General features: G+C 41.1%; 1 protein-coding gene across 2 annotated transcripts in view; it reads left to right on the top strand.

Moving 5' to 3' along the window:
• zgc:171482 (zinc finger protein) overlaps window positions 1-23,860 on the top strand; it is a 59,651-nt gene that overhangs the window by 24,023 nt on the left and 11,768 nt on the right. For both annotated transcript variants that reach the window (XM_063491838.1, XM_063491837.1), the window contains 4 exons: window positions 1,476-1,568; window positions 8,409-8,586; window positions 14,219-14,476; window positions 21,870-21,966. In XM_063491838.1, coding sequence (XP_063347908.1) covers window positions 1,512-1,568; window positions 8,409-8,586; window positions 14,219-14,476; window positions 21,870-21,966 — 590 coding nt within the window. In that variant the 5' untranslated portion in view covers window positions 1,476-1,511. The remainder of the gene's footprint in view (window positions 1-1,475; window positions 1,569-8,408; window positions 8,587-14,218; window positions 14,477-21,869; window positions 21,967-23,860) is intronic.

The raw sequence follows: 23,860 nt of genomic DNA, 5'->3' as shown, positions 1-23,860 counted from the left end.
TAGGAATTAATAACAAGTTAATGTTTCAACTCATTGTAGCATGTCTTCCTTTCTCTTGTGCTCACATTTATTAACATTATTACCAACATAGGCCATACTTGTCAGGGGGAGCCACTGGGGGGGGCAGCAAATTTTGGGGGGTGGCCAGTGCCCGCCACCCACTTAGTAATGCCCCTGGTCAGGCCAACTGTTGGTCAACATGGCCACAACCCTAACTCCATAGGTCAGGTGGATGAGATATAAATATAATTTGCACCACTTAGAGTTGTTAGGATGTTGAATCATGTAGGATCATGTTGCTGTATATCATGTGTTGAATAAACAATGCAAATCTTTACTACATGGTATCTGTTGCACAAGATTGATTTACCTTTGCCCTGAGAGACTATGACGGTGACTCAGTATCAACATTTAGATATCTGTAGACCTGGTCTCTAGACACTGTTAATTTCCTTGTGCTTATGCTTGACATTTACCATGTCCACAAAACAGAAAAGCTTAGTATCGCCAAGATGTTTTTAATTACATCTGAGGTTGCCAGGTTTCATGAATTTTGCCACCCACTGTGACCCACTTTTCTTTTTCTTTTTTTATATCCATCATTAGGGTCTGAAAGTTCTTCTGAACACATTTGTCATGCAAATCGTGTAATGGACATGTCGGCCTACAGTGTCCATTTCATGCTTTGCCTCTCCAAAACATGAAATGTACACACATGCAGAAGTTGCAGTAAGATGCGGTAACAGCAGAGAGAGAGATTTTATTTCAGCCAAGATGAAAATAATCACGGAAAAGCATTTAAACAGACATTATTAACACATTTACATGTAAATACATATTAGCCGTCTAGCTTAACCCTGTTCCCGTGATTAAGGACCCTGGAATGTACTTCATACGTATTTTCCCTCACTATCGCACTCTGCTGGTCATGCAACTTCTACATGTGTCAATTTTATGTTTTCAAGAGGCAAAGCGTGAAATGGCCACAGTGGACTGGCTTGTCTAGTACACACGATACTGGGTTGCAATTGAGGTGGATATGGATAGCCTGTCAAAAGGAGTATATCAAAGTATAAAGCTTGTCATTTCATGTTGCCACACGGTGGAGTTATACCTATCATGAATATTAGCATGTGATTTCTCCTCTCCGATATAAAAGTCTTTCCTCACTTCCAACATTTAGCACTTCACAGTGTTCAATGTGTGCAGATCAAACAAAGAGTCTTCAATCCTCTACCACTAACACACTTCTCCACATCTTAGTCAGGGATCCACAAAGCTAAGGCAGGCCCAGTCCATTAGTCACCTGGCCAGGAGCAAAATGTTTACTAGCATCATCAGCTGAAAGAAAGATAAAAGCTTGCAGGGAGTTGCTAAGATAGAGTGACAGTCATTGATTTTTTTCCACTTGGCACAGTTGATAAAAAACTCACTCCCTAGTTGACCCTCTGTTTCTCTCTTTCTCTCTCTGCCAGAGTAAGAAACATGCCAACAAGGTACGTCTGTTCTACATGCTTCATCCTGAAGATGGAGGACCACCTTCCAAAAGACTGAGGCCAGATAATCCAGTATGCTTCTACTCACTGTTTGCGTGTGTCCGTGTGTCCGTGTGTGTGTGTGTGTGTGTGTGTGTGTGTGTGTGTGTGTGCGTGTGTGCATGTGCGTGTATCTACCTCTGTGCAAATATATAAAATATAAACCTAAAATGTGTATTATCACTCCAAACTTTTTACATGTATGTAAAAATGTATTAAATATTCACTGATGAACTGAATAAGTTGAAAGAATTTTCTGCATTGCAGTTAAATGGAAACTCGTACGAATAAAGGCATTTATTTTGAATGTCCTTTATCACATGTGTATGACAAAAACCTAAGTTTTTGATTAGCTTTAGTCTAATCCTTTGCTAGGCTCGTCCACTTTCATCCTTAACCATTGTGTCCAAGCGCTCATGGGAATGTTTGATCTCTTGTATGCAGTTGTGGGCTATAATTCTCCCAAGAGAGGTTATGCCTGCTTCTGGTCAGATTTAGTGAAGGCACACAGCGCCAAGCAGCTCTGTATCTGACTATTGCAGGCCATAGCAAAGGAGGTCAGTGCATTACCAATGTTTGTGTGTCTGTCCGTGTGCATGTGCAGTCGGAAAGCCATTGTGTCTGTGTTTCTAGAGCCCCATTCTGTAACTGTGGCAAATGCTGAGATTGCATTTGTACCCTACATTGAATTGTTGGGCTTCAAACATTAAGTATAACTGCTATTTTGGTAATGATTAATTTGTATGTGTGCGTGTGTGTGTGTTTGTGTGTGTGTGTGTGTAATTGACTATTGTGTAGAGGAAGATTTACAATATTACATTGTGTGTCCCAATTATCTGGCTCGTCCCATGTGGCATAAAATATACACTCACACACTAAAAACACATACCGTGCACACTGTGAGGACACAGCTGGTGGAAAAATAAAGGTTTTAAAACTAACTGACGAATGTAGCAATTCCAGAGGGAGAGAGAGAGGGAGAGGTGAAGAGGGTGAAAGTCTCTAAAGGTTTCAGAAAATAAATCCAGCGAGACTAAAGCGTAAAAACAGACCTAGATTAACAGTTTCAAGCCCTAGAGCTTGAGCAACCAAGTGGTGGTTTTTAAACTATGCTTCTTGACAGACTTACGTTATTTGGTCCATGGACTGCTTTGTTCCCCCACTGTTTACCTTCACATGAGCCATGATCATTTTACACCATTTCCTTTATCCTTCTATGCAGAGTCTTTCTTTTCCCAATGATTGCATACATTTAAATTTTAAGAATCATTCTTTTAGATCAAATGTAGATCAGTAGATCAATCCAAAACTATGAGACTTCAAATACACTCTTTAGGATCTGTTATCTAAACTGTCAGAAGGTTGAAGAAGTTTATAGGCAAAAGACTAAAACAAAAATAAAGGCCAGCTCCTGTTTATTTTTTTATAAATATTGCCTACTTTCTACACACGTGTCAGAAATAGCTGTGTGACAATATTTTGAAAAGGAAAGTGAAATTGAGAAAAACTAACTATGATTTGGTTTGTAATGAAAGATGAAAGACCGAGCGGTGACAGCGACTGAGCAGCGACTCCGTGGCAACCACCGGTCTCTAGGGAATGGCAAGTGGTTGCTAGAGATTGTTGACTGTTGTTTAGTAAAAATCGGTTGCACGAAGCTTGCTGCACACACAAAAAAAAACTCCCTGTGATTGCTTTTGTTACTTGCCGATTTGCATTGGTAGACTCCAGCTTGTCTGCAAATACTTGCCAAATACTGGTGCACTAGTGAAACGGAAAAGTAGAAAGAAAACTGGAACCACAAGGAGGTTTTGGGAGCAGCTCCAAATACTTCTTTGTGATCAATTTTACCTAGAGACTGTCAATTTGACTCACAAACCAGTCAGGGATAGTACATTTTTCCCTAGTGGCCTGTGGTTTCAAGAGGGTCATCAGTTAGTCTCTAGGGCTGTGTGACCTGGGTCTCACTCAACCAATGGAACCATAGTTCACAACAAAAGTTGTAAAAAGGTAACACATAACACTGCAGACACTCATAATATAATATGTCAAAGGCTTATGGGTACACACACACACACACACACATACTGTGGATGTATTCACACCTGCGTCTCCATCTGTCTCTCTAAAAACCAAATAAGACATGACTCAGCCCACTGTGGATTTCACCTCATATTGGACACTAAACACACATAAATAGGCTGTGTGCACAAAGACACACACATCCCACATCTGCTATACTGTAACCTACTGTGAGTGCCACAGCTAGCACTTTGTTCATAACCTTTCACGCAGAGATGTGACATTGATTATTTGACAAGGTGGGAAAACTGATGTAAGATGAGCAGAGATTAATTTCATTTCCCGAGGTGAAACTGTCAGCATTCAATTCGGAATAAACTTTTCTTCTTTCATCTCTTTCATCTTTCTTTCTCCCAGGGGAAGCGTTGCACGTCTTTTCTCTAGACTTCATCCCAATGTTTTTTCCCTCCTGTTTTGTGCTGATTGACATGGTGCAGTCCAATGGGAACTGCAGAAAATGCTTTTTTCCCCTTTTTTCTTTTTTGCAGAGTGATTGAAATGTCAGTGTAAGGTTTTTAAGGTTTTTGTGCTCGTGTGTACAGGTGAAAGTTTTTGTCACAGAACAAACAGAACAAACATAGAGAAAGTAGGTCGTCAAGGTGCTCTCAGATGAAAGAGGAGACATGATCCATTTTTCTGCCCTATTCTCCACCCTGTTCGCTCTCTCCATCTGTGCAGTTTTTCACCTGCGCAAAGGGCAAGACAGAAGAAAAAAACGTTTTTCTCCTCTACTGCTGTATTTTCACTGTGACTACTTCTAATTTACACTTTCAGAGCATCCTCGAGCTCTAAATGAGAGCTCTGTTTCCCTGAGCTGCTCCACGAGTATATTTAGCAATGTTTCCCACAGCGCCCCAACACAGAACAGTGGGGAGAAGTGAGAAGGAGCAGAAAAAATAAAAACAGAAGGAGAGGAAGATAAACACAGCTAATTAGGAATCTATTGTTAGGTGCGTGAGCAGATTGAAGCCACCCAAACAAAAATGAAAAAGAAAAAACAAAATCTGCGATACAGACGTCACTGTCAGGCAGCGGACAAACAGGCATACGTGCGGCATGTGCAAACAAGAAACACACACAACAATTAGGTTGCATGCAAATCGGTCTCAACAGATGCGCGAGGTGCGACAGGTAGAGACAGCGAGGTGTGGAAAACAGAGAGAAGCACAGTAATGAGCGATGGCAGAGATTTAGAAATCAAAAACGAAGAAAGCGAAAAGGTGATGACTTTCCGCACGATGGAGGAAAAACAGTGAGTCAGAGATGCTATTTAGTGTTTGAAGTGGTTTGGTAGAGTGGCAGCTGTAATGAGCTGACAATTATTCATATGTCAGTCACCCACACATGCTTCAGATTGTTTAAAACATTCCCCGCACTGTCACTAAATCCCTGGTGTAACATCTTTGATTTTTTCGAGTAGATGCTTCTTTGTGTTTCAGTTCCATCTCTGTCGACTGCTTCGCTTACTTTTTAGTGTTTGTTGTGATGGGTTAGACTGCTGCAGACTGCCACAGAGAAACAGCTCAGGCTTTTTGTCCTGAGTCAAAAACTGGAAAAACAAAACAAAAACCCCAAAACACACAAGGATGGGACATCAGCCTATTGCAGTTTATCTTCCTCCTTCTGGTACAACAAGATCTTAGTAGAACAAGAGCTCAACACCACTGCCCAAGGAAGGAAAAGGTATAGGGAGTATGTGAGGGGGAAGTGGAAAAGCAGAACAATGGGACAAATAGCAAAGGAGATGAGAGGAGGCACAAAAACTGAGAGGCAGTGGGGAAGATATGGTAATGAGGAAGGAGGGAAAATGTAGGCAAGAAGGAAAGATGGAGTAAGAGAAAAAAGTTTCCTAGAGAAGAGAAGAAAAGAGAAGAGGAGACTTGTCCTTACAGAGTCTCTGTCGCCCCATGCTGCAATCATGAATAAAAAACACTGGATAAATATAGATAAGCTGTTTTTTACTTTACATACAACAAAATCAAAATGGCAAATACACATTACACAGTGCTGCATGTGCTAATAAAGAAACCAAGATACTAATAAAAATTTCTGGGGCCTAAGTCCATATCAGTTTCTAGAAAGCTTAAAATTCCATTATTGAAATATCAGCTGATATTCTTTTCTAACAGTGCTTTCCAACAAGATTTTTAGAGCCTATTTTGCAACTTGCTGTTGTCAAATAGTCCACAAGCTTCTTCTGCTCAGCTGCAATGCTTAGTCTGCTCCATGTGGTGCAGATAATGGTTTGAGTCTTAGTCTAACCTGATTTGTTGGAAAAACTGTGTGATGACACTGTTTCTAAAATATGCTCCATTAATTTAAAAAAAAATAAAAAAAATTGTATAACTAATACCTTTAGTGTGTTCAATACCGTAAATAATACAGAGTTCAATATTGGCTGATGATATTGGCAGAGCAAGATAACAGTGTAGCTCTAATGCTAATGGTGATGGAGGGGGGAGGTCTGGGACAGTTCATAGCAAGCCTTTAACATGATCACAGCAGGGAGAGTCAGTGAAGAGGAGAGGAGGCGAGGCGGGAGGAGGGAAGAGGAAGGAGGAGAGGCGGTTGCGCGGGCCTGCCAATACAGATAAATATTTCATCCCACAACACACAGAGTCACTGAGACTGGAGCCCAGAGGGGGAGAGAGGATGGAGGGAGGCAAAGAGATATAGAAAAAGGCTAAGAGTGAAGGCAAGGCAGAGAGACAAAAAAGTAAGAGAAGGAAGGAGAGAGAGAGAGATGGGACAGCTGAGAGACAAAGCTAAGCCTGCAAGGTAAAGGTGTCCTTAACTCTCACATCCAGTGTCCGTGATGCTAACCAGAGCTGACATAAGGCACACATGCAGACACACAAACACACGCACCGCGTGCACCCACATACTCAGATATGGTATCTCAGACACATTTCTATTATTGTACTCTCACCGAGAGTGAGGTCTCTCTCTCCTCCAACTCGAATTAACACCTGGACTAAAAAGTGTGCTGGTGTGAAAAGAAAAAGAAAGAAAGCCCGGATGAACAGACAGAAGGTGGAGGTTCAATGCGAAGAGTTCAAGGAAGACATAGAAACGTTGCTATAACAGCCTCCAGTCGTGTGGCAAGGGCTATCCGCAAATTCTGGCACCTGGATTTGACCCGTTTGAGATGCCAAAGCATTAGCAGAACTAGAGACTAATGCGTAGACACTGTCTACAGCTGTTTCTTTAAAGTATCCTTTTTAAAAGTGGACAGTGCTGAATACAAGGGTAAGATAAGACTATGAAGGCACATTAAAAACAGATCACTCAAAGCACTTACCAGTGTTGTCTGGGGGGCATCTTTCTAAGTGCATGGGTCCTGATGCTTCCCAGCAAGCATGTAACAGAAAGAAATCGATATACATTTCTTGTCTTGTCTTAAAATATTTTGCTTTCTTTGCACTAACGAATTCTTTGCTCTTGACTGGCAAATAATGAAAGTAGTAATTGTGTGTAGGGACCCTTTGACATAGTCTAGTTAAAGCTGAATGCAAATGGTTAGTTGGACAGCTTGGATATGAGAGATAAAGAGGTCTCCTCTGCTGACTTGTAATTCAGTCGTGCAAGCTCCATTTTTAGGTTGATTTAAGGCACGGAGCTGACTGTAACAGGTCATTGACATTGTGAAACAAGAAGGTACCTTTCTCAAAGCTTATGCTACAAAGCTGAAAGCACACAACTCTATAAAATGTGATTATATGGGATATAGGATTAAATTGAATTCATCTGACCTATGAAGCCAGAACTGCTACTATATATAAACCATAAAGACTTCTAATGACAGTGTCTCTGTTTCTGGAATATCAGATATTACTCTGACCTTTCCCTGTTCTATGCCCCTGTTTATATATGTATATATATATATATCCCACAAAGACTGACATTGACAGTTATTTGCAGCATATGTGTGATATGTTGCACATTCTAGTAGGCTTTAAAGTGTTTCTGAGTGTTCAGGACAAGGCTCAAAGTAAAGTACACGCGTGCATGTATTACTCATCCTGTGAGTACATAAATGTATCGTCACAGTCCCTCTGTGTGGATTGGTTTAAGGTTGAGGCTAGGTTAGATTTAGGGCAAGACTGGGGTTAGGCAAATGTTTATTGCCTAACCGCAAGTCAGTATACTCTGATGGATTGGATGAAAGAATGACTGTGTGTGTGTGTGTGTGTGTGTGTGTGTGTGTGTGTGTGTGTGTGTGTGTGTGTGTGTGTGTGTGTGTGTGTGTGTGTGTGTGTGTGTGGGTGGGTGGTTGCATGTTTGTGTCAATCAGGCGGTTGGTTGGTCTTTTTGTTTGTATTCTCTCTCTTCCGTAGGGAGCAACTCCCCCTCATCATTAGTAATGAACCAGCTGCGGTGAAAGGCCGAAGCCACAATCTCAGCCCAGAGAGACAGATGAATATTTGATTAGTCCTCTCTTTGCCTTCATGTGTGCACGTGTGTGTGTGTGTGTGTGTGTGTGTGTGTGTGTGTGTGTGTGTGTGTGTGTGTGTGTGTGTGTGTGTGTGTGTGTGTGAGGAAGTGAGAGAGAAAAAGCCCAGTGAGGTCAGTGTAAAGTCTACATCTTTCCATTTCCTTCCCCCCCGTCTCTCTTCTTTTTCTCACTTTTACCTCTCCCTGCCTTTTTTCACACCATTCCCTTCGTCATCAGCCTACACCTCTCCACTCGCTATACTCTCCTGTACTTTGATTTATTTTTCTCTCTCAACACCTCTCTTCCCCCTTCTGACACTTTCTTTTACCATGTCTCTTCCTCTGTTTCTGCTATAGGACTGTGCAGAGACAGAAGTGGACAGGAACAAGTGCTGTACCCTGTGTAACATGTTCTTCACCTCTGCAATTGTGGCACAGTCCCACTACCAGGGCAAAACCCATGCCAAGAGAGTCCGCCTGGTGCTGGGGGAGCCACCCAGTGTACCCACAGCCATAGCCAACCCCACAAACACAGGTATCGCACGCAGTCTAGTTGTTATATTGACCTGTGTTAGACTTTTACATAAAGATTAAACTCAGATATTTAACTTAACGTACTGTGCAGCAGTTTGCAAATGGTGTAGTAAGGCACGCTAGTGTGCCTTTGAGCCAAATCCTGGTGTGCTGTGAGATTTTATGATAACCATAGTTATAAATGAAGGGAACTCCAGTCTCATTTTGCAGTTGCTGGATGGTGGGATTTATCCGTGTGTGATACATCAAAGACCCTGAATGACACCAAGGAAGTTAATAAGGGGAAAAAACACATCATTTTCTTGTGTGGAGTAACTACCTATCACTGCAGAAGACACACAACTTTTAGAAAATGGAAAAAAAAACTGTCAGCAGACACTATCACAAAAGCTGCATGTCTCTTGGCTACAGAAAGACCTGAGGTGTCAACACTATTCAAATGCATCACCTGTGAGAAGTTTGCTAATGCGAAGAAAGTGCCAGGCAAGATAAAGAGGCTCTTGGAAACCAAACAACCATTCTGACAGAAACGCAGCCCATTTCAAAAGCTTGCTGGATTTGAACCACTCGCAGCAAGGACTTTTGTTGTCTGACAGTTGGAAAGGGGCAAGGCATATGGTAGTGGACAGGCAAGTCTTGCAAAAAAACAAAATTACATGTCAGAGGTCCAGATGCAGCAAATAGATTATCAAAAGTGAAATTACTGAGAATAAAATCGAAAGAAAAAACTAAAGATGTGCCCGACAACACAGAAGCTGTTTTGCACAGATATGAATACGGGCATGCCTTGAAATATTGGCTTGCCTCAAAAAGTTTGAAAACCACAGTCACAGTGCTTTGTTTCTGTTACAGCAGTCACAGCAGCAGAAGAAGTCAAGGCAGTGTCCAAATATTCTTTGAGCTTCGGACAGCAAAGTAAAAAGAGCATTAAACTGTTCCTTTAAGGAACAAACAGCAGACACAGCTCTGCTCTTGGTCACAAGTTGTTTTTGGTGGATCTCTGCTCTCTTTGCCTCATCCTCCATCGTTCTTTACTGTTGTTGATGACAGACAAAGCCCCTCCCAGTAGTCAACAGACTACCAGCTAACAAGCTAGCTAGCTAACATGCCCTAGCTAACATGCTTCTGTCATGTGCTCATTGTTGCTATATTACTGTGCAAAATCCTTCAGCCAGTCCTCATTTCTTTCAAAGTTTTTCTTTGAAACATCGGCTGATTTTTCACTCATTTTCATAATGTTTTTGTTGTTTTTTGTTTCATTTTGTTCTTTGATTGTTTGTTAAGCTGACTCATTCAAGCATAAAAAAACTGCTGTGTACATAGTAAAAATTAAAGTAAAATAGTATCTTTAGTCACTTTGGTATTAGCACTCCTTTTCATAAACCACTAACAAGATGCTTTCCAAAGAGCTATTTTCTGAAAGGTTGGCATATTTTGGCAAAAAAAATCAAAGGAAACTAGACAAGTTGAATAACAAAAGAAGAAGTCTATGAAACTATCTAATGAAGATGAACCATATCTCAAGTCATGTCCATAAGAAATCAGGAAAGAATCAAGCAAAGATCTGACAGAGGAACTGAGAGATGTGTTTGGCACTTCAGTTAAACCATCTAATATTCACTGTCAACAATCATTTATTAAGGAAGGAAACAAGGAGAAAATGCTGTGGTATGAGGTATTAAAGTAGGTAGAACTGGACTGAAAATCAGTGTCAACTTGTCTTATGTAGTGATAAATCCAAATTTTAATTGTTTGGCTTGTCATCAATATTTACAGAAGAGAACGGTTGAGACATAATAGTGAGTGTATACATCAATCTAAAAAACATGCTGGAGGCTCTGTCATTGTGTGGTGCTGCATTTCACCAGTGGGGTTGGGGTTCTTGTCAACACTGTTGGCATTATTAATATAGAAAGAATCTGCTAGGATTTGATCTACCATTACCATCATGAAAATAACAACCATTTTTGAGCTTAGCAATAATCCCAAACCCACTACACAACATTATTGAAGCAGTGAGGGATCGTCTTGACAGCAAATGGAATAAAACGCAGCCAAGATCCGAAGAAGATCTTTGGATGTCCTTCAACAATCCTGGAGAACTATTCATGAAGACTACTTAAAGAAATTACAACAAAGCGTGCCTTCAGGCTGTGTTTTAAAATAAGGGTCATCATACCAAATGTTGACTTACAAGCTTGTTAGAATAGTCCAAACTCAGTTTTTGCCTTATTTGCATTTATGTTTGCACATATTTCAATAATTCACTGCACCTCTTCCCCATTTTTCTAGGAAAATATAAAGAAGTAAGGGATAGCTCAAGGCTTTTGCACACTGCTGCTGGTTACAAAAACCCTCTTTAAAATATACAATGCTGATATCGATTGATTTGGTAAGAGAAGTGATCCTGATGAGTGCAGAGGTGTTCCAAAAGCCCAGCTCTGTGAGCACAGTGCAAAAAACATGTTCTGTCCTGATGGTGTTTTTTGTGGCAACAACTTTAAATGCTGTCAGTGGTGAGCTTCACAGGATGCTGTCTCTCCACGTGAGCTCTTATACATGTCTATGTTTCAAATTTTGACAGAGTTTGAATCATTAATTGTTGGCTTATATTCTTTTTTACATCATATGATTAGAACCTTGAATCAGAAGTGTTAACTTTATTCTGGTTAATAATAGAACACATTTAAAGCTCTTAGACCGCTACACTAGGCATCTTGTCTCTTCAGCATTTAAAGGGTATGTTAAAAATTCCTTTCAATCATGAAATCTCAACCAGACTACTAGATGCACCAGTATAGCATTCAGCAATACATAATAGACAGAACACAATCTATTATTCTTCCATGCTAAGCTATTCATCTATAAGTTCTCATTCCTGATCTTAACACAAAAAGCCTGTCATCACTAGAGACCATAACTCAGTTGTCAAATAGACTCTCACCTCTGCTCGTATACATCCCCTCTTTGTGACATGTTTTACTGAACTGAGAACTATTTTTACTTCAAAGGCTTTATTTTTTTATCTGAAGTGGATTTGGACAGCTTTAGTGATGGTTCAGTCAAAACTACTAGCCTGGGATTCAGGGGGAAATGTGTTTGAAAATGGCAACATGCCAGAGGTCCAAGAAGTAAAACTTAGCAGATGAGGCACACAGACAGACATTAATTTATAAAAGTCTCCTGATTAGTAAAATGTGTTCTTAACAAATCAAGACATCTGCTGATTGATATTTTTTTTGTTGAAGCACATGATTGTTCAAGATTAGTGTGTTTTTAAGTGTCTGTGCTGCTAAGTTGACTCCAGGGGAGCTTTACATAATGTGATTCAAATTGGATTCAAAGGGGAAACTCACACAGCTATAAAGGCACAATCGCTACAAAATGGAGTGTTATAATCAAGCCCCTGAGTGACTTTTGCTAAACTCTGGCCTACTTTTGGGGAAAGTGTCACTTCTGTACAGGCACTGTCGTGCAGTTTGCTTCATTTTGTGACAGTAGGACCTGAAGGAAAAGAAACAAGAGAACAAGAAGAGAGAAAGAGTGACCTGGGAGAGAAGAAGAGGATTTCAGGAGAGATTAAAGTCAAAAAGCACCCTTCACGATCATTCCGAGATGAGCGCGCCACAGAAGATGCACAGCCAAGCTGACAGGCTTGAGCACACATGGACATAGAAACACACACATGCACGCACAATCATTATTAGAAAAACACAGAGGCAGGATGACTGACGCAGGCACTCACGGCATTCACTTGCATCTCAGGACACTTGGACACTAACAAACACACTAACACATATTCCCACAAACATACAACACAGTGAGGTTAGAAATAGTAGAGTCCATGTGTGTTGGAGAAGCCTTTGAGCGGTGGAGAGCAGAGATTGTACCTGCGCTCCCTCCCCGATGCACATCACATCCCCATACAATTCAACTCAACACCTCTTCCTCCAGAACACACACTATCGTGCACACTGCCTATGCCCCACTCTGTGAAAAACACTTATTTCTGCTCCAGTGTGCAGAGATCACAGTCAGGAGAGGAGAAGTGGTGGTGCAACAAGGGATAGAGAGGAGAAAAAACATCACAGAGTCTCTCCCTGTTGCTGCTCATCACATGCAGTTCCGTAGAGCTGTCAGAACCGAGGAGTGTCATTTACGCACTGGCACACGCAAGCACACATGAATGCTACACCGGAGATTTGATGATGGACTTGCCTTTGAGCTCAACGGCAATAAAATAAAATGACAGTAAGAGAGTTGCAGGGTTGAGTTTTGAAAGTGAGACGATGGCAAACACAAGCAAAGGGAATGTGAGTGGGTGTGGTTGGTGAGATGAACAGAGACACAGCCATAGATACAGTAACTATGTGAACAGAGCCTGAAGACACATCAAGGTATGAGCAGCCAATCAGCTCGAAGGGCTGGAGTCAATCCGGCGCAGGCCCCCACACTAAAAAAGACACATAAACGAACCCACCTCACACCCGTGGTCACTGGTCAAGGATTCATGCGGGCATTTGTTAGCAGTGAGACGATGGTTGTTGTGAAAGAAGTGATATGACTCATCTGAGCTTCAAAGCATGTGTGAGTGGGCTTTTGTTTGTGATATAAAATGTGAACTAAACGTGCGGCATCGGGGCTGTGTACTCACAGTCAGTATAACTCGAGAGTCATTGACACATTGTGGATGGCAAATCGGCACATTTGGACATGCCATCTGGCACTGTAAGCTTTCTCACGCAATTTGGCTGTGGACATAACCCCCTCCCTGCCATCCCTACTCAGGATGATTTGTTTGGTACACATACTGTACCTTACACATGCAAACAGCTTATTCTGGAGCTTCTTTCACACACACACACACATGCACGCGCACACATATACAAGACTTCACACGTTTTCTTAAGCGTGGCTTACACATTCTGTCCGCCACCCAAACACCCACATTCACACACAGACACACGAGTAGCCACACGCGTGTACGCAGTTTTCGCTGTGAGAGCTACAACCCTGTCCTGTGGACATGTCAGTGCCTGTTGGCTATTAATGGGCAATCACCATGGTAACCAGTGCCATGTCATGAGTAGCAGGTCACCTGGAAATCTGCCGTTTCTCTCTTTTTTTTTTTTTATTCCCTTGTAGAAGAGAGGAGAGGAGAGATGGTACAGGTTGAAAAAAAAGATAAAACAGGAAGGTTCAGAAGCCAGTCTCTAACACTTGCAGACTGGACCCCGGAGTGCAGATGGCCTCCTTCCAGCCCTCATCTATGCTCCACATATGTGGCTCACAGCAATCCATTTGCTCTTTGCTCTCAGCCTTGATGAGTACAATCTGATTACGGAGTTTTTAAATGTAAATGTGGTTTTTCAAGCATGTATTTGAGATTTCATGTGTCTGCGAAGAGTATGTGCGTGAGAATCTGTGCAAATGCATCACATTTTCATGTTAACGAGTTTCATGAAAATATTTTCATTTCATGTAATTTTCACATTAGAGCTCGATTTGCATTTGAATTCATGTTAATATCCTCCCTCCCTCACTCTCCCTTTCCTTCTCCTGTTCTCATTTCCTTCTACAGTCTCTTACCCTTGACTTGTCTCTAACTCCTATCTTTTCACTTCTGCTTCCAGATTCCTCCCCTTCCACCCCACTGCCCACAGACCCCGCGTCGTGCCCCCCTCCTCCACCTGCCCTACCCTGGCCCATGGCGGTGGTCAGTGGAAATGGTGGGAGAGAGGCTGGGAAATATTGCTGTCTGTGTGGAGCCTGGTTCAACAACCCTCTGATGGCCCAGCAGCATTACGAGGGCAAGAAACACCGCAGGAATGCAGCCAGGGCACGTCTCCTGGAGCAGCTAGCAGGCAGTCTGGATGCCACAGAGAGCACAGGTCAGCCTCTTGGACCCAAGCCCAGCAAAAGTGGCAAATGAGGGGCAGCAGGGGTGTTACGACTTTGTCAGAGGAAAGACGATAAGTGGGAGATCAGATGCAAGATGTGCAGCAGTGAATGAGGATTCATGAAATTCTGATATACCTTTCAGTGTGGGGGTACATATCATATGTTAAACTGAGGTAAGGCAAACCAGTTATTCATTGATAAATTTAGCACCATCAGCACTACTTAGTGTTGAGATCCCAGCTTACATGCATTTGGCTAAAAACATGGCAGTGTTTTTGCAAGAATTAGCCAAAGCTTCTTCTTTAAGTCAACTACCTCTACATTCCTACTGCTGGTATCTGTCTGATGGTCACAACACAACAGTATATGTCAAAAGCTGTATGTGAAGTGTACAAATGTGAGTAGCTATTTAATGTATAAGAGATTTTATGTCTATTTTATTAGTCCTGGCAAACTGGCAACCACCTATTACGAGATTACGAGAAATGTTTATTCCCCAACCAGTTGATTGCTGGAGGTTTCTGGCAGTTGCTGTAAAATTGTTTGCTACAACTGCAGAAAACCACTAGTCACTAAGGAAAGTATATATTCTGGGACCAATTGGTAAGTGGTTTCTGGAGGTTACTGGCAGTAACTAACATGCACCGGAAACCTCCTTGCAAAACGGTTACAGCAGTTGTCCATAGTTTGCATGGAAGACACCAGCTATGCTGCAAATACTTGCTACATACTCGCTAACCAGTAGCGAAACTGTGCAAAGGGGGACCATCCGACTTGAAAACTGTTGGTTGCGTTTTCTTTGAAGGCAAAAGTTCTTCGTTGCCAGTTTTCCTTGCTTTTTCTTTAGTTTCACTACACGTCAGTCAGTGAAATAGAGAGTGTTTGCAGAAAAGTCAATGTCCTCATGTAAACTATGGGGGAGTGCAGCAGTCTGCTAGCAATCACAAGGAGAGATTGGTGAAATTGATTTTTGCAATTGATTTCGCCAATCGTAAGCCAACAGCCTCCAGCAACAACTCGCCAACTGGTTGGTGAATTATCCTAACGACTGGAAGTTGCCAGCGGGTCTCTAGGCTTGCATGACTCAGGCATTAGGCAGACTTAGTCAGAGAAAATCAGTCAAGTCACATTGTGCAAATTTCTCAGACGGTTTCTAGAAAGCTTTTGTTACTAACTTGAGTAAGAGTTTTAAAATAGCTGGTTAATTTACAAGTAATATGGGTCCAAAAAGAAGTATAGGAGCCAGCATTTTTTTTGAAATACTCACCAAGGATACAAAGGACAGAGTCTCCCTGACCATTTCATTTTTATGTAAATGTAAGATTAAATAAGCTCAGTGCTCTATAAAAGTTGTTTTTCTATATCCAAAAGAAATATTTGCTCTTTGCAACTTACTGTGAAAAATTTCCACTTTCCACGTTTGCTGCAACCTAACCTTCGATGCCGGTTGTCTGGGGTTGGGCGCTTTGAATTACAGCACAGTTTTCACACTTATTAGTCTTACCACTGCAGTGTATTAAAGGGGGGGGGGGGCTCTCCTGGCACATTGCAATAAGCATACTTAAGAGATAATGCAGTGCAGAGCAGAGAAGGCTCGACAGGTGAAATCCACCACATTACATATATGCATATTTATATATGTGTGTGTGTGCTAATTCACACAAAATGACACATGAAATGGTCAAACATTAGTAAAGTAAACAAGCAAATGTGGAGATAATGGGGCAATGATTCCAACACTCACACAAATATTTCTAACAGATGGGTACTTTAATTAAATTATGAATAGCATTTGGCACAGAAACCACTTTCCCTTCTCGGGTTCTTAGGAGTGATATCATCCAATATCACCAAACATTATCCTACTTCAGCAAAGGAGTCCAACATGCATGCATGAATGCCACACGACACCTCTACCGCACACATACAAGTTTGACGCACGCTCGTACCACACAGCACACAGCCTGTGACAAACATAAATCCACTTGTGAAGCCGTAGCAGTGCCATTCGCTGCATGCTCCAGGTGCCATGACACAAATCATCATCTCAAGAAGCCAATCATATTAAAAGCATGAGTCATGTTGCCGCCTACACTGGCTCAGAGGCTTTAAGTGGTGTCATGTTAGATATCATCCCCCATTCACATACTGTGACCCAGATCCCACAGACTCCAAATTTCATAATGTAACCACAGAAAACATTTTTTTATTTAATTAGAATTTTGTTTATTTTTAAGACACTCGTCCTCATTGAAGAGCAAGGCTGCACTGCAAAATCTTTTAAATGTCTCCTGTTCAAGGGCAGTGAACGGGTCGAAGGTTTCTAAGTGAGCTTGCTGTTGCCGTGATTTATTATACGTGCCGTCAGTCATGTGTGTGTTCCAAGGCCTTTAGTCTGGAACGCTTTGTTCACTACAGCGCAGCTCCATTGTTTGTACTCGTTTGTTCTTGAGTTAGACGACTTTCCATTGGTCCAAGATTCTCACGTCAGATTGGCTTTTATCACCACTTAAGGTGTGAAGTCACAGGTGTATCAAGTGTAATCGCAGTGGGAGGGTCGAACAGGAGGTGGCAGCTGAACTAAGCAAAATACGCACAAGAGGGGGAGGAGAAAGGAGGAATTTGGTTTCTGCCAAGCACAGATTCATCTATGTCCTTTTGTCCTCATTTTCCCTTTCTGGAATAGTTTTCTCTTTACATTCGTTTTATCTCTTTCCCACCCCCTTCCTTCTGCCATACTCAGTCTTTGTTTTGGTTAGGTTGTGTCTAAATGTGTGTGTTTGTGTAAACCACTGTGGCGTCCAATCTGGCATCATGTCTCATCTGTCATCCTTATTATCTCCCCCACAAGGCACAGGTGAATTATTTGCACGCCAATATTCTCTTACTCTCCAAACTATGGCTACAGAGTCTGCCTACTGTGTTTTCTTGTTGTGTCCTATTGATGATATTGACCTTTACTTGTGTTGTCTCATCCCCCTGTGGCCATGAACGAAACTTATCATAAGACCTCTTGACATTTAAACACATGCAGGTTCTTATTTTTTATATATATATTTCTCTGGTGTAATTGCACAGACGGGACACAAGCAAGAATGTCGTGATTTTCCACAGCTAGGTGCCAGGCGAAATCCTTGGAGATGGATTACAGTGGTGGACAAGGGAGTAGCTACTGACGAGGGATGGGGCCCGGCTGACTCGGCTGTGTCTTTACATAAATCACAACAGGGGGAGAAACCCCTTAAGACAGAGCCAGCGCATTGTCTCTGCTCTCTGGAGACTCCGAAGAGAATTAGAAGCAGTGAGATAAGCGTCTAGGAATGGAGAGTGTGTCTGCGTATGTGTGTGTGCAGGACCCAAGAGAGGGTGAAGCACTAAAGCCGAGAGAAAATTGTGTGTAATTGATGACTGTGCCAGAGTTGTGAGACGGAGCTGACCTCCTCTCCCACTTACTGTGACACAGTCACACATCAGAATTACATGCAGAAACACATAACTAAGATGTAGTGTAAGCACCGTAGGTCCGAATACCAGCTCGTTCTGGGCATTAAAAACAGTTTCTCAAACAAAGCAGTAAATTTACCGAAAACCAGTATATACTTTTAGGCTTTGAGGATATATTTCCTCAGTTATGTTAAAAGTACCCAAAAGGTCTTATTTAACCCGATAAAATGAGCTCAAATAATAGTGTTATGTGGAAAAGTGACTCATACTGAAGAACATGGAAAATTATCACTCAGCTCCATTCGGCAGCGTGGAGCATTTTAACATTTTTTCAGCTCGTTGTTGTTGTTTAACAGTGCAACTGGCACATCTTTCTTTAGGCTCACCACCCTCGACGGTGTCATTTCTAGCAGCAGCAAGCAGCTGTTCTCACCAGTGATAAACCAACTACCTGTCCAGCAACACATCATGTGAAGTAAGCAGCTCCCTGGTGAATGTAGTGGAGCATTTAGCAGCTAAAGACCTGTGTATTTCCCTCTGGAGTTATTATCGACCAAAAGCTCAGTTAAAGACAGGAAAATAAAGTGAACTATTGGACTATGAAACACGAGAGATGAGAGAAAGATGCCACTAAATGCATTCCTGTTTCCATTTCTTTTGCCCATTTCTATTGGTAAATCAATTATACCAATAATAATTATTATTGTGTCTTTCAAAAGTTTTACTGAACGACTCTGGCAATAATCCCCAAATCCATGAACTTCATCTTAATAAGCTACCTTTAAGATTTATTCGTTGTTTACAGTGAAGAAACTAGAAAACTAGAATAATCTAAGAGAATCTGGAAATCCTTTTTTAAAAGCAATAGTTCACAAAGATAGTTTCCTGCGCCTGGTAATTTTTTCTTTGTCTGAAACAGATGGTCTCTCCAATTACTGTCACACTGGCTGCAAAAATAATTAGTCTCTCTCTAAGTCCTTCAAAGTTTGCTGGTAAAATTCCACTTGGATTTAATCTGACTCTCACCCAAATCTCAACCCCTCTCTTCTATGGTATTTTCGATATATTCCTTTGAGAGGCTCTGTCAAGTATTTGCTGCAGACTGTTAGTTTTGATTGCATCTCAATGGGCTCTTCTTGGATTCAGTTCATTTTTAATCTTGCAAAGCGCATGGTAAACTAAAGCACAAAGGCTCTGGGGTAGTAAGCGCTCCATAAACTAATATCCTACAAGAAGCATGAATAACATTACACATGAATACCCTACAGTGAGTGCAAATTAGAGGAAACTCTACCTTGAATTTATCCATATGAAACTTGATGTTCAATAGTTGTACAAGGCCCATTTCCTTCCCTCTTTGTCTTCAAACAATCCCACCGTTCACCAAAAGTGTGTGCAAAACACTAGATTTCACAACTGCTAGTGCTAACCGCTACCTGAAATGCCTCTGAGCCTCTCACATAAAAAGGAGCTGCAGTCAGAGCTTGGCAGTGCATGCTATTGGAACGAGCCACAAATATCATGCTCCAAATGGGTCATTAATGTTGCTTGAGTTGGGACATAGTGAAAAAGCTGAAAGCTAAAATTCATCACACACTGAAACTGCAGCAGGATGTTGAATTTCGCTGCAACAAGACTCTTGAAACAAACATAATTTTCCCAATTTTCTAAGCACAAAATGTAGCTCATTACTTTTTTGACAACCGTTTAGGCATCTCCACACCAGGGGTGCCAGCAATGCCAGAAGGCTCTGTACGTTAAACGACAGCCACAAACAGCTCCACGCCCACTGCCTTAGCGCTTCTCACCCCCTCTTTTCTCTCTTCTTGGCATATCTTCTTGTGTAATTAACAAGGCTTAGAACTCCCTCACAAATACTGCTCATGCTCGCAAAAAAACCCTACATTCACAACCCTGAGCCACGTGCTGTCACTACCGTTGCACACACACTTTCCCTGCATGTAATTAACATGGATTAGGGCACAGTGTGGTCTTATGCCAGAACTGCTTTATTAACCAAAACACGTTATCTGTGCATGTGTATATGTTTATGTGTGTGTTTACAAAAGGCTGGCGCTGACACAAACTGCAGCATATTGTACATCTCTGCTACTCGGGCAGGCAGTGTGGAGGTGACATCAATCAGGCTAAAAGCAGGGAAGCTGCCTTTGTCTGCGCACGCGTACACATGCACATGTAACACACTTCATAATCACACATAAAAGAATAGACCTCTTTATGTAATCCTTGCAGCAGTATAGAATTACGGGGAGGAGAGAGGAAAGAAGAAAGAGAGACTTATCTTTCCTTTCTTTCTAAATTATCGCTTCTCCAATTAATAGCCTTTTCATTTAGAGAGAACAGAAGTAATGACATTTTGGCAGTGGAAGATGTGCCGGCTCTCTTTTTTTTCCCTCTCTCTGTCTCTCTTTCACACACACATACACACAGAATTTGTTATTAGCTCCTAATAGTTGCAAAAATATCAACATTTAAGCCAAGACAGCAGTTACTTCAGGCAACTAATTCAGTCCTGGCTTTCTTGTAAATGACTGCTTATCCTTAATCACCCCTGAAAGAGACTAAGGGACTCTTGAGGCAACAGGGAGTAGATATGCCACATTATGCAGCCCTAGCCCAAGCCTAAACGACCTCCCACCACTCCTAACTATATTACAACTTCATCTCCCAGCGTACTTCACCAATTACTGCTACGAAAGGTCAAAAGGTGATGGAATACTAAGACAAGTCATAAATCTCAAGGACGATAATGACAGCAGCGAAAAGGGCATGTACACACAAGCAGGCACACCCCAATTGTTAGTTGCACCGCATAACTAAAATTTCACACCCATTGTCAGAAAATTACAATTTAATAAAGGACGAACTGAGAGGGATGCATTAATTTTTTACTTGTTTTTGTCATACAACCCCGAAGTGTCAAGGCAGATTTTTTTTTTCCGATGGAAGTAAAGTTCTGCAGTGACGGCTCTGCAGTGTGCAAAAAGTGAGAAAACAAAAATAGCTCTTCATTGTATCTCTAACAGGGGAAACACGGGCAATTATAGCGTGTTGCTGATTACCCAGAGAGATCATTTCCTCTGCTTCCTTTTATGAAAAAGAAAGAAGATTTTAAAATCGGTGCTCTAGTTACCACGGGACGTTATTTTGGGGCTTGGATACACATTTTTTTGTGGTCATTAAACCCCAGCATGAATGCTACATCAATGCTGCAGTGTAATAAATCATTATCCATTCCCTCCTCTGTTTAAAACATCGTATTATTCTCTGGATATTTCCTCTCTTTCACTCACTTCTTCTACCTAATCCCCATCTCCGCACCACCAAATCTCCCTTCTCCCCACTCCATGAGTATCTCCAAATTCATCTATCTATTTTTGGGTGTTCATCGCGACCACCTGCAAACCCTCTAATTAGTTAACATCTGTGTCTGAGCTGCACCAACTCAAGCTTGCATTCACCAACACAATAAAACTGTGCATGCACACAAAGCAGACATGCACACATCCCACTGTGCTGTTCGTTTCTGATTCCTAGAGTCCTAATTCTTCTGCGGTACCCGCCTTTCTAGTGCAAGTTTTAAAAAGGAACCCCTCACACACACACAGGCACTAAAAAGAAGGGGGCAGTGATCCAAGGATCTAAAAATGTAACTGGTTTTCTGCTAATGATCAGTCTAATCAAATCTCTTTCCAGATGCACTCTAATTAGGAAAATTACCCAGCACTACTGAGGGTAAAAATTAGACTGTTACTTAGTGTCAGTACAGATTTTTATTGTTGCTCATGTTGGGCTCACTACTACTAGCTGGTGATCCAAATGATGATGATGATGATGATGACAGCTTTTAGGGATTGTTATAAATCATACTTACAGAAAGTGACTTACAGTAACCATAATGTGTTTATGTCTCTCTAGGGCTGCGAAGTAGTTACTCTTGCAGTGTCTGCAGTGTGGTCCTCAACTCCATTGAGCAGTATCATGCACACCTCCAGGGCTCCAAGCACCAGAACAAGTGAGTGCAACAACATACAGCAGATTTATACTTCTGTGTTAACTCTACATCTTAGTGACTTGGCATGCACTTCCTTGGATAAGCAACTACACTTCGCCATCAATGCAGCCTGCACAGGTATGAATGCTGCCAGTGGCATCACCCATTTGTGTAGGATCTATATAGAGTCACTGTGCAAGTATATTTCAGGCATTATTTTAAAATGTCATAGTCATTTTGGGCTCTTAATGATTTCTTTGAACTGTTCTTTTTCCAGCTCAAAGTCCAGTGCTAATACTTTCAAGCAGAAAATACGCATTTTTACAATTGTTTGGTGTCTGATTTTCCCATTTGTAAAAGTTGTTATATGAAACTATATTACAGTTTAAAGTTATACATTATCAAGAGCATGGCAACTCTGACTCACATGTGAGTGCTGTTCAGTTAATATGTTTTGTTTAAAGTTTGTATTCCACTTTCCAAAGTTTGCATTCCAGTTAAAGACACTTTCAAGCTAAATGTCACTTCCTTATTCTGAAGCAGGTCACTACAGTGGATTGTTATACATGTTTGACAGATGTTCACACCAGATGCCCTTCCTGATACAGCCCAAAGGTTGTGGCTTGCTAACCAAGAGATAACTAGCAACCATAGGCTGACAACTTTCAATTTCTACCCTCTTATCCAAATATGGTTACATTTTGCTTTGTAAAAACCAAGACAAATGCAATGCAAATACAATTAGATTCAGAACAGAAACCACAAACTAATGGGTGACATCATCCACTTTCAATGCTCATGTTTATTACAAATTAATAAAAGTCTTTACTTGAAACAAAAATAGAAAACAACATAGATTTAATGACAAGAGCTGACTTGTGTTGTAAATGCCTAAAAACTGACATTCACTTATTTGGTTTACTTTTACTTTACCATGCTGTGTAAGGAAAACCATTTTGGGCTGTATTTATTACTGTCACAAAATATACTATAAAATAGTTCCAACATTAGAAGCGGTATGTTGTTTCAAAGAGTAAGGACTGATGGTTCCATTAGTTTCTGTATTAGTCAGATGTGTACGTGAGTGAAATGAGATATAATGAAAGTTCCAGCAGATTTGAGAATTACAAAAATAACAATGTGGAATTTATTAATGAGTCTTTCACAATTAGGCTTGGGTCATTACTGATTTTAGAAAATCCCAAGGAATCACAGCCGGTGTGTGAGAAATTATGTCCACCCGCAGGATGAGACTGTGATATGGAACAGTTACATTTCATGTGTTTGCCATGAGATAGCTGTCAGCATGGTTATAGGCAGGTTAATGGTGTGCTTCTGTGGAATACCATGTAAATTAAGTCTTTTATAAATCTATTTGTCAGATGAAAGGGTGCTTGAGGATATTATATTGTTAGTGCAGCTTTCTGCTGTTTTGTTTTTCCTTTTGTTAGAAATTTGAAGCTTTTTTTATTTTTTGGTATTTAACCACCCTAGAGCATATAGCTGTCTGGGCTGCACAGACTAAACTTCTGTAAGCAAGTTAACTCTTAGAGACTGGTGGGTGTAGTGAGAAAAGCAGCAGCAGCTATAACAAGGATGAAAAAGGCAGCGAGAGAAAGAAGTGAGAAAAACAGAAAGCAAAGACTTTCTTTAATCCATGAAAAAATATGTATTCGGTTGTAAGCATAAAGAGCAGATGATGCTCTGTATGTTTATCATGAGAAACATCAGGCATGTTCTGCCAGCTTTAAAGATTGTACAGTGTGAGGACACTTTAAAATAAATGACATATGTTTTACCATTGCCTGCACAGTTACTTTGCTTAACTAAGTCACACTATGGAAAACAGTGGTTGGACACTGAGGCACACAAAAAAATTGTTGCAACTCTGTGCAATGAGCTTGCAGTCTCGTTG

The sequence above is a fragment of the Pelmatolapia mariae genome, linkage group LG13 (genome assembly GCF_036321145.2).
Source record: "Pelmatolapia mariae isolate MD_Pm_ZW linkage group LG13, Pm_UMD_F_2, whole genome shotgun sequence".
Classification (NCBI taxonomy): domain Eukaryota; kingdom Metazoa; phylum Chordata; class Actinopteri; order Cichliformes; family Cichlidae; genus Pelmatolapia; species Pelmatolapia mariae.
This window is presented reverse-complemented; position numbering and strand designations above follow the sequence as displayed.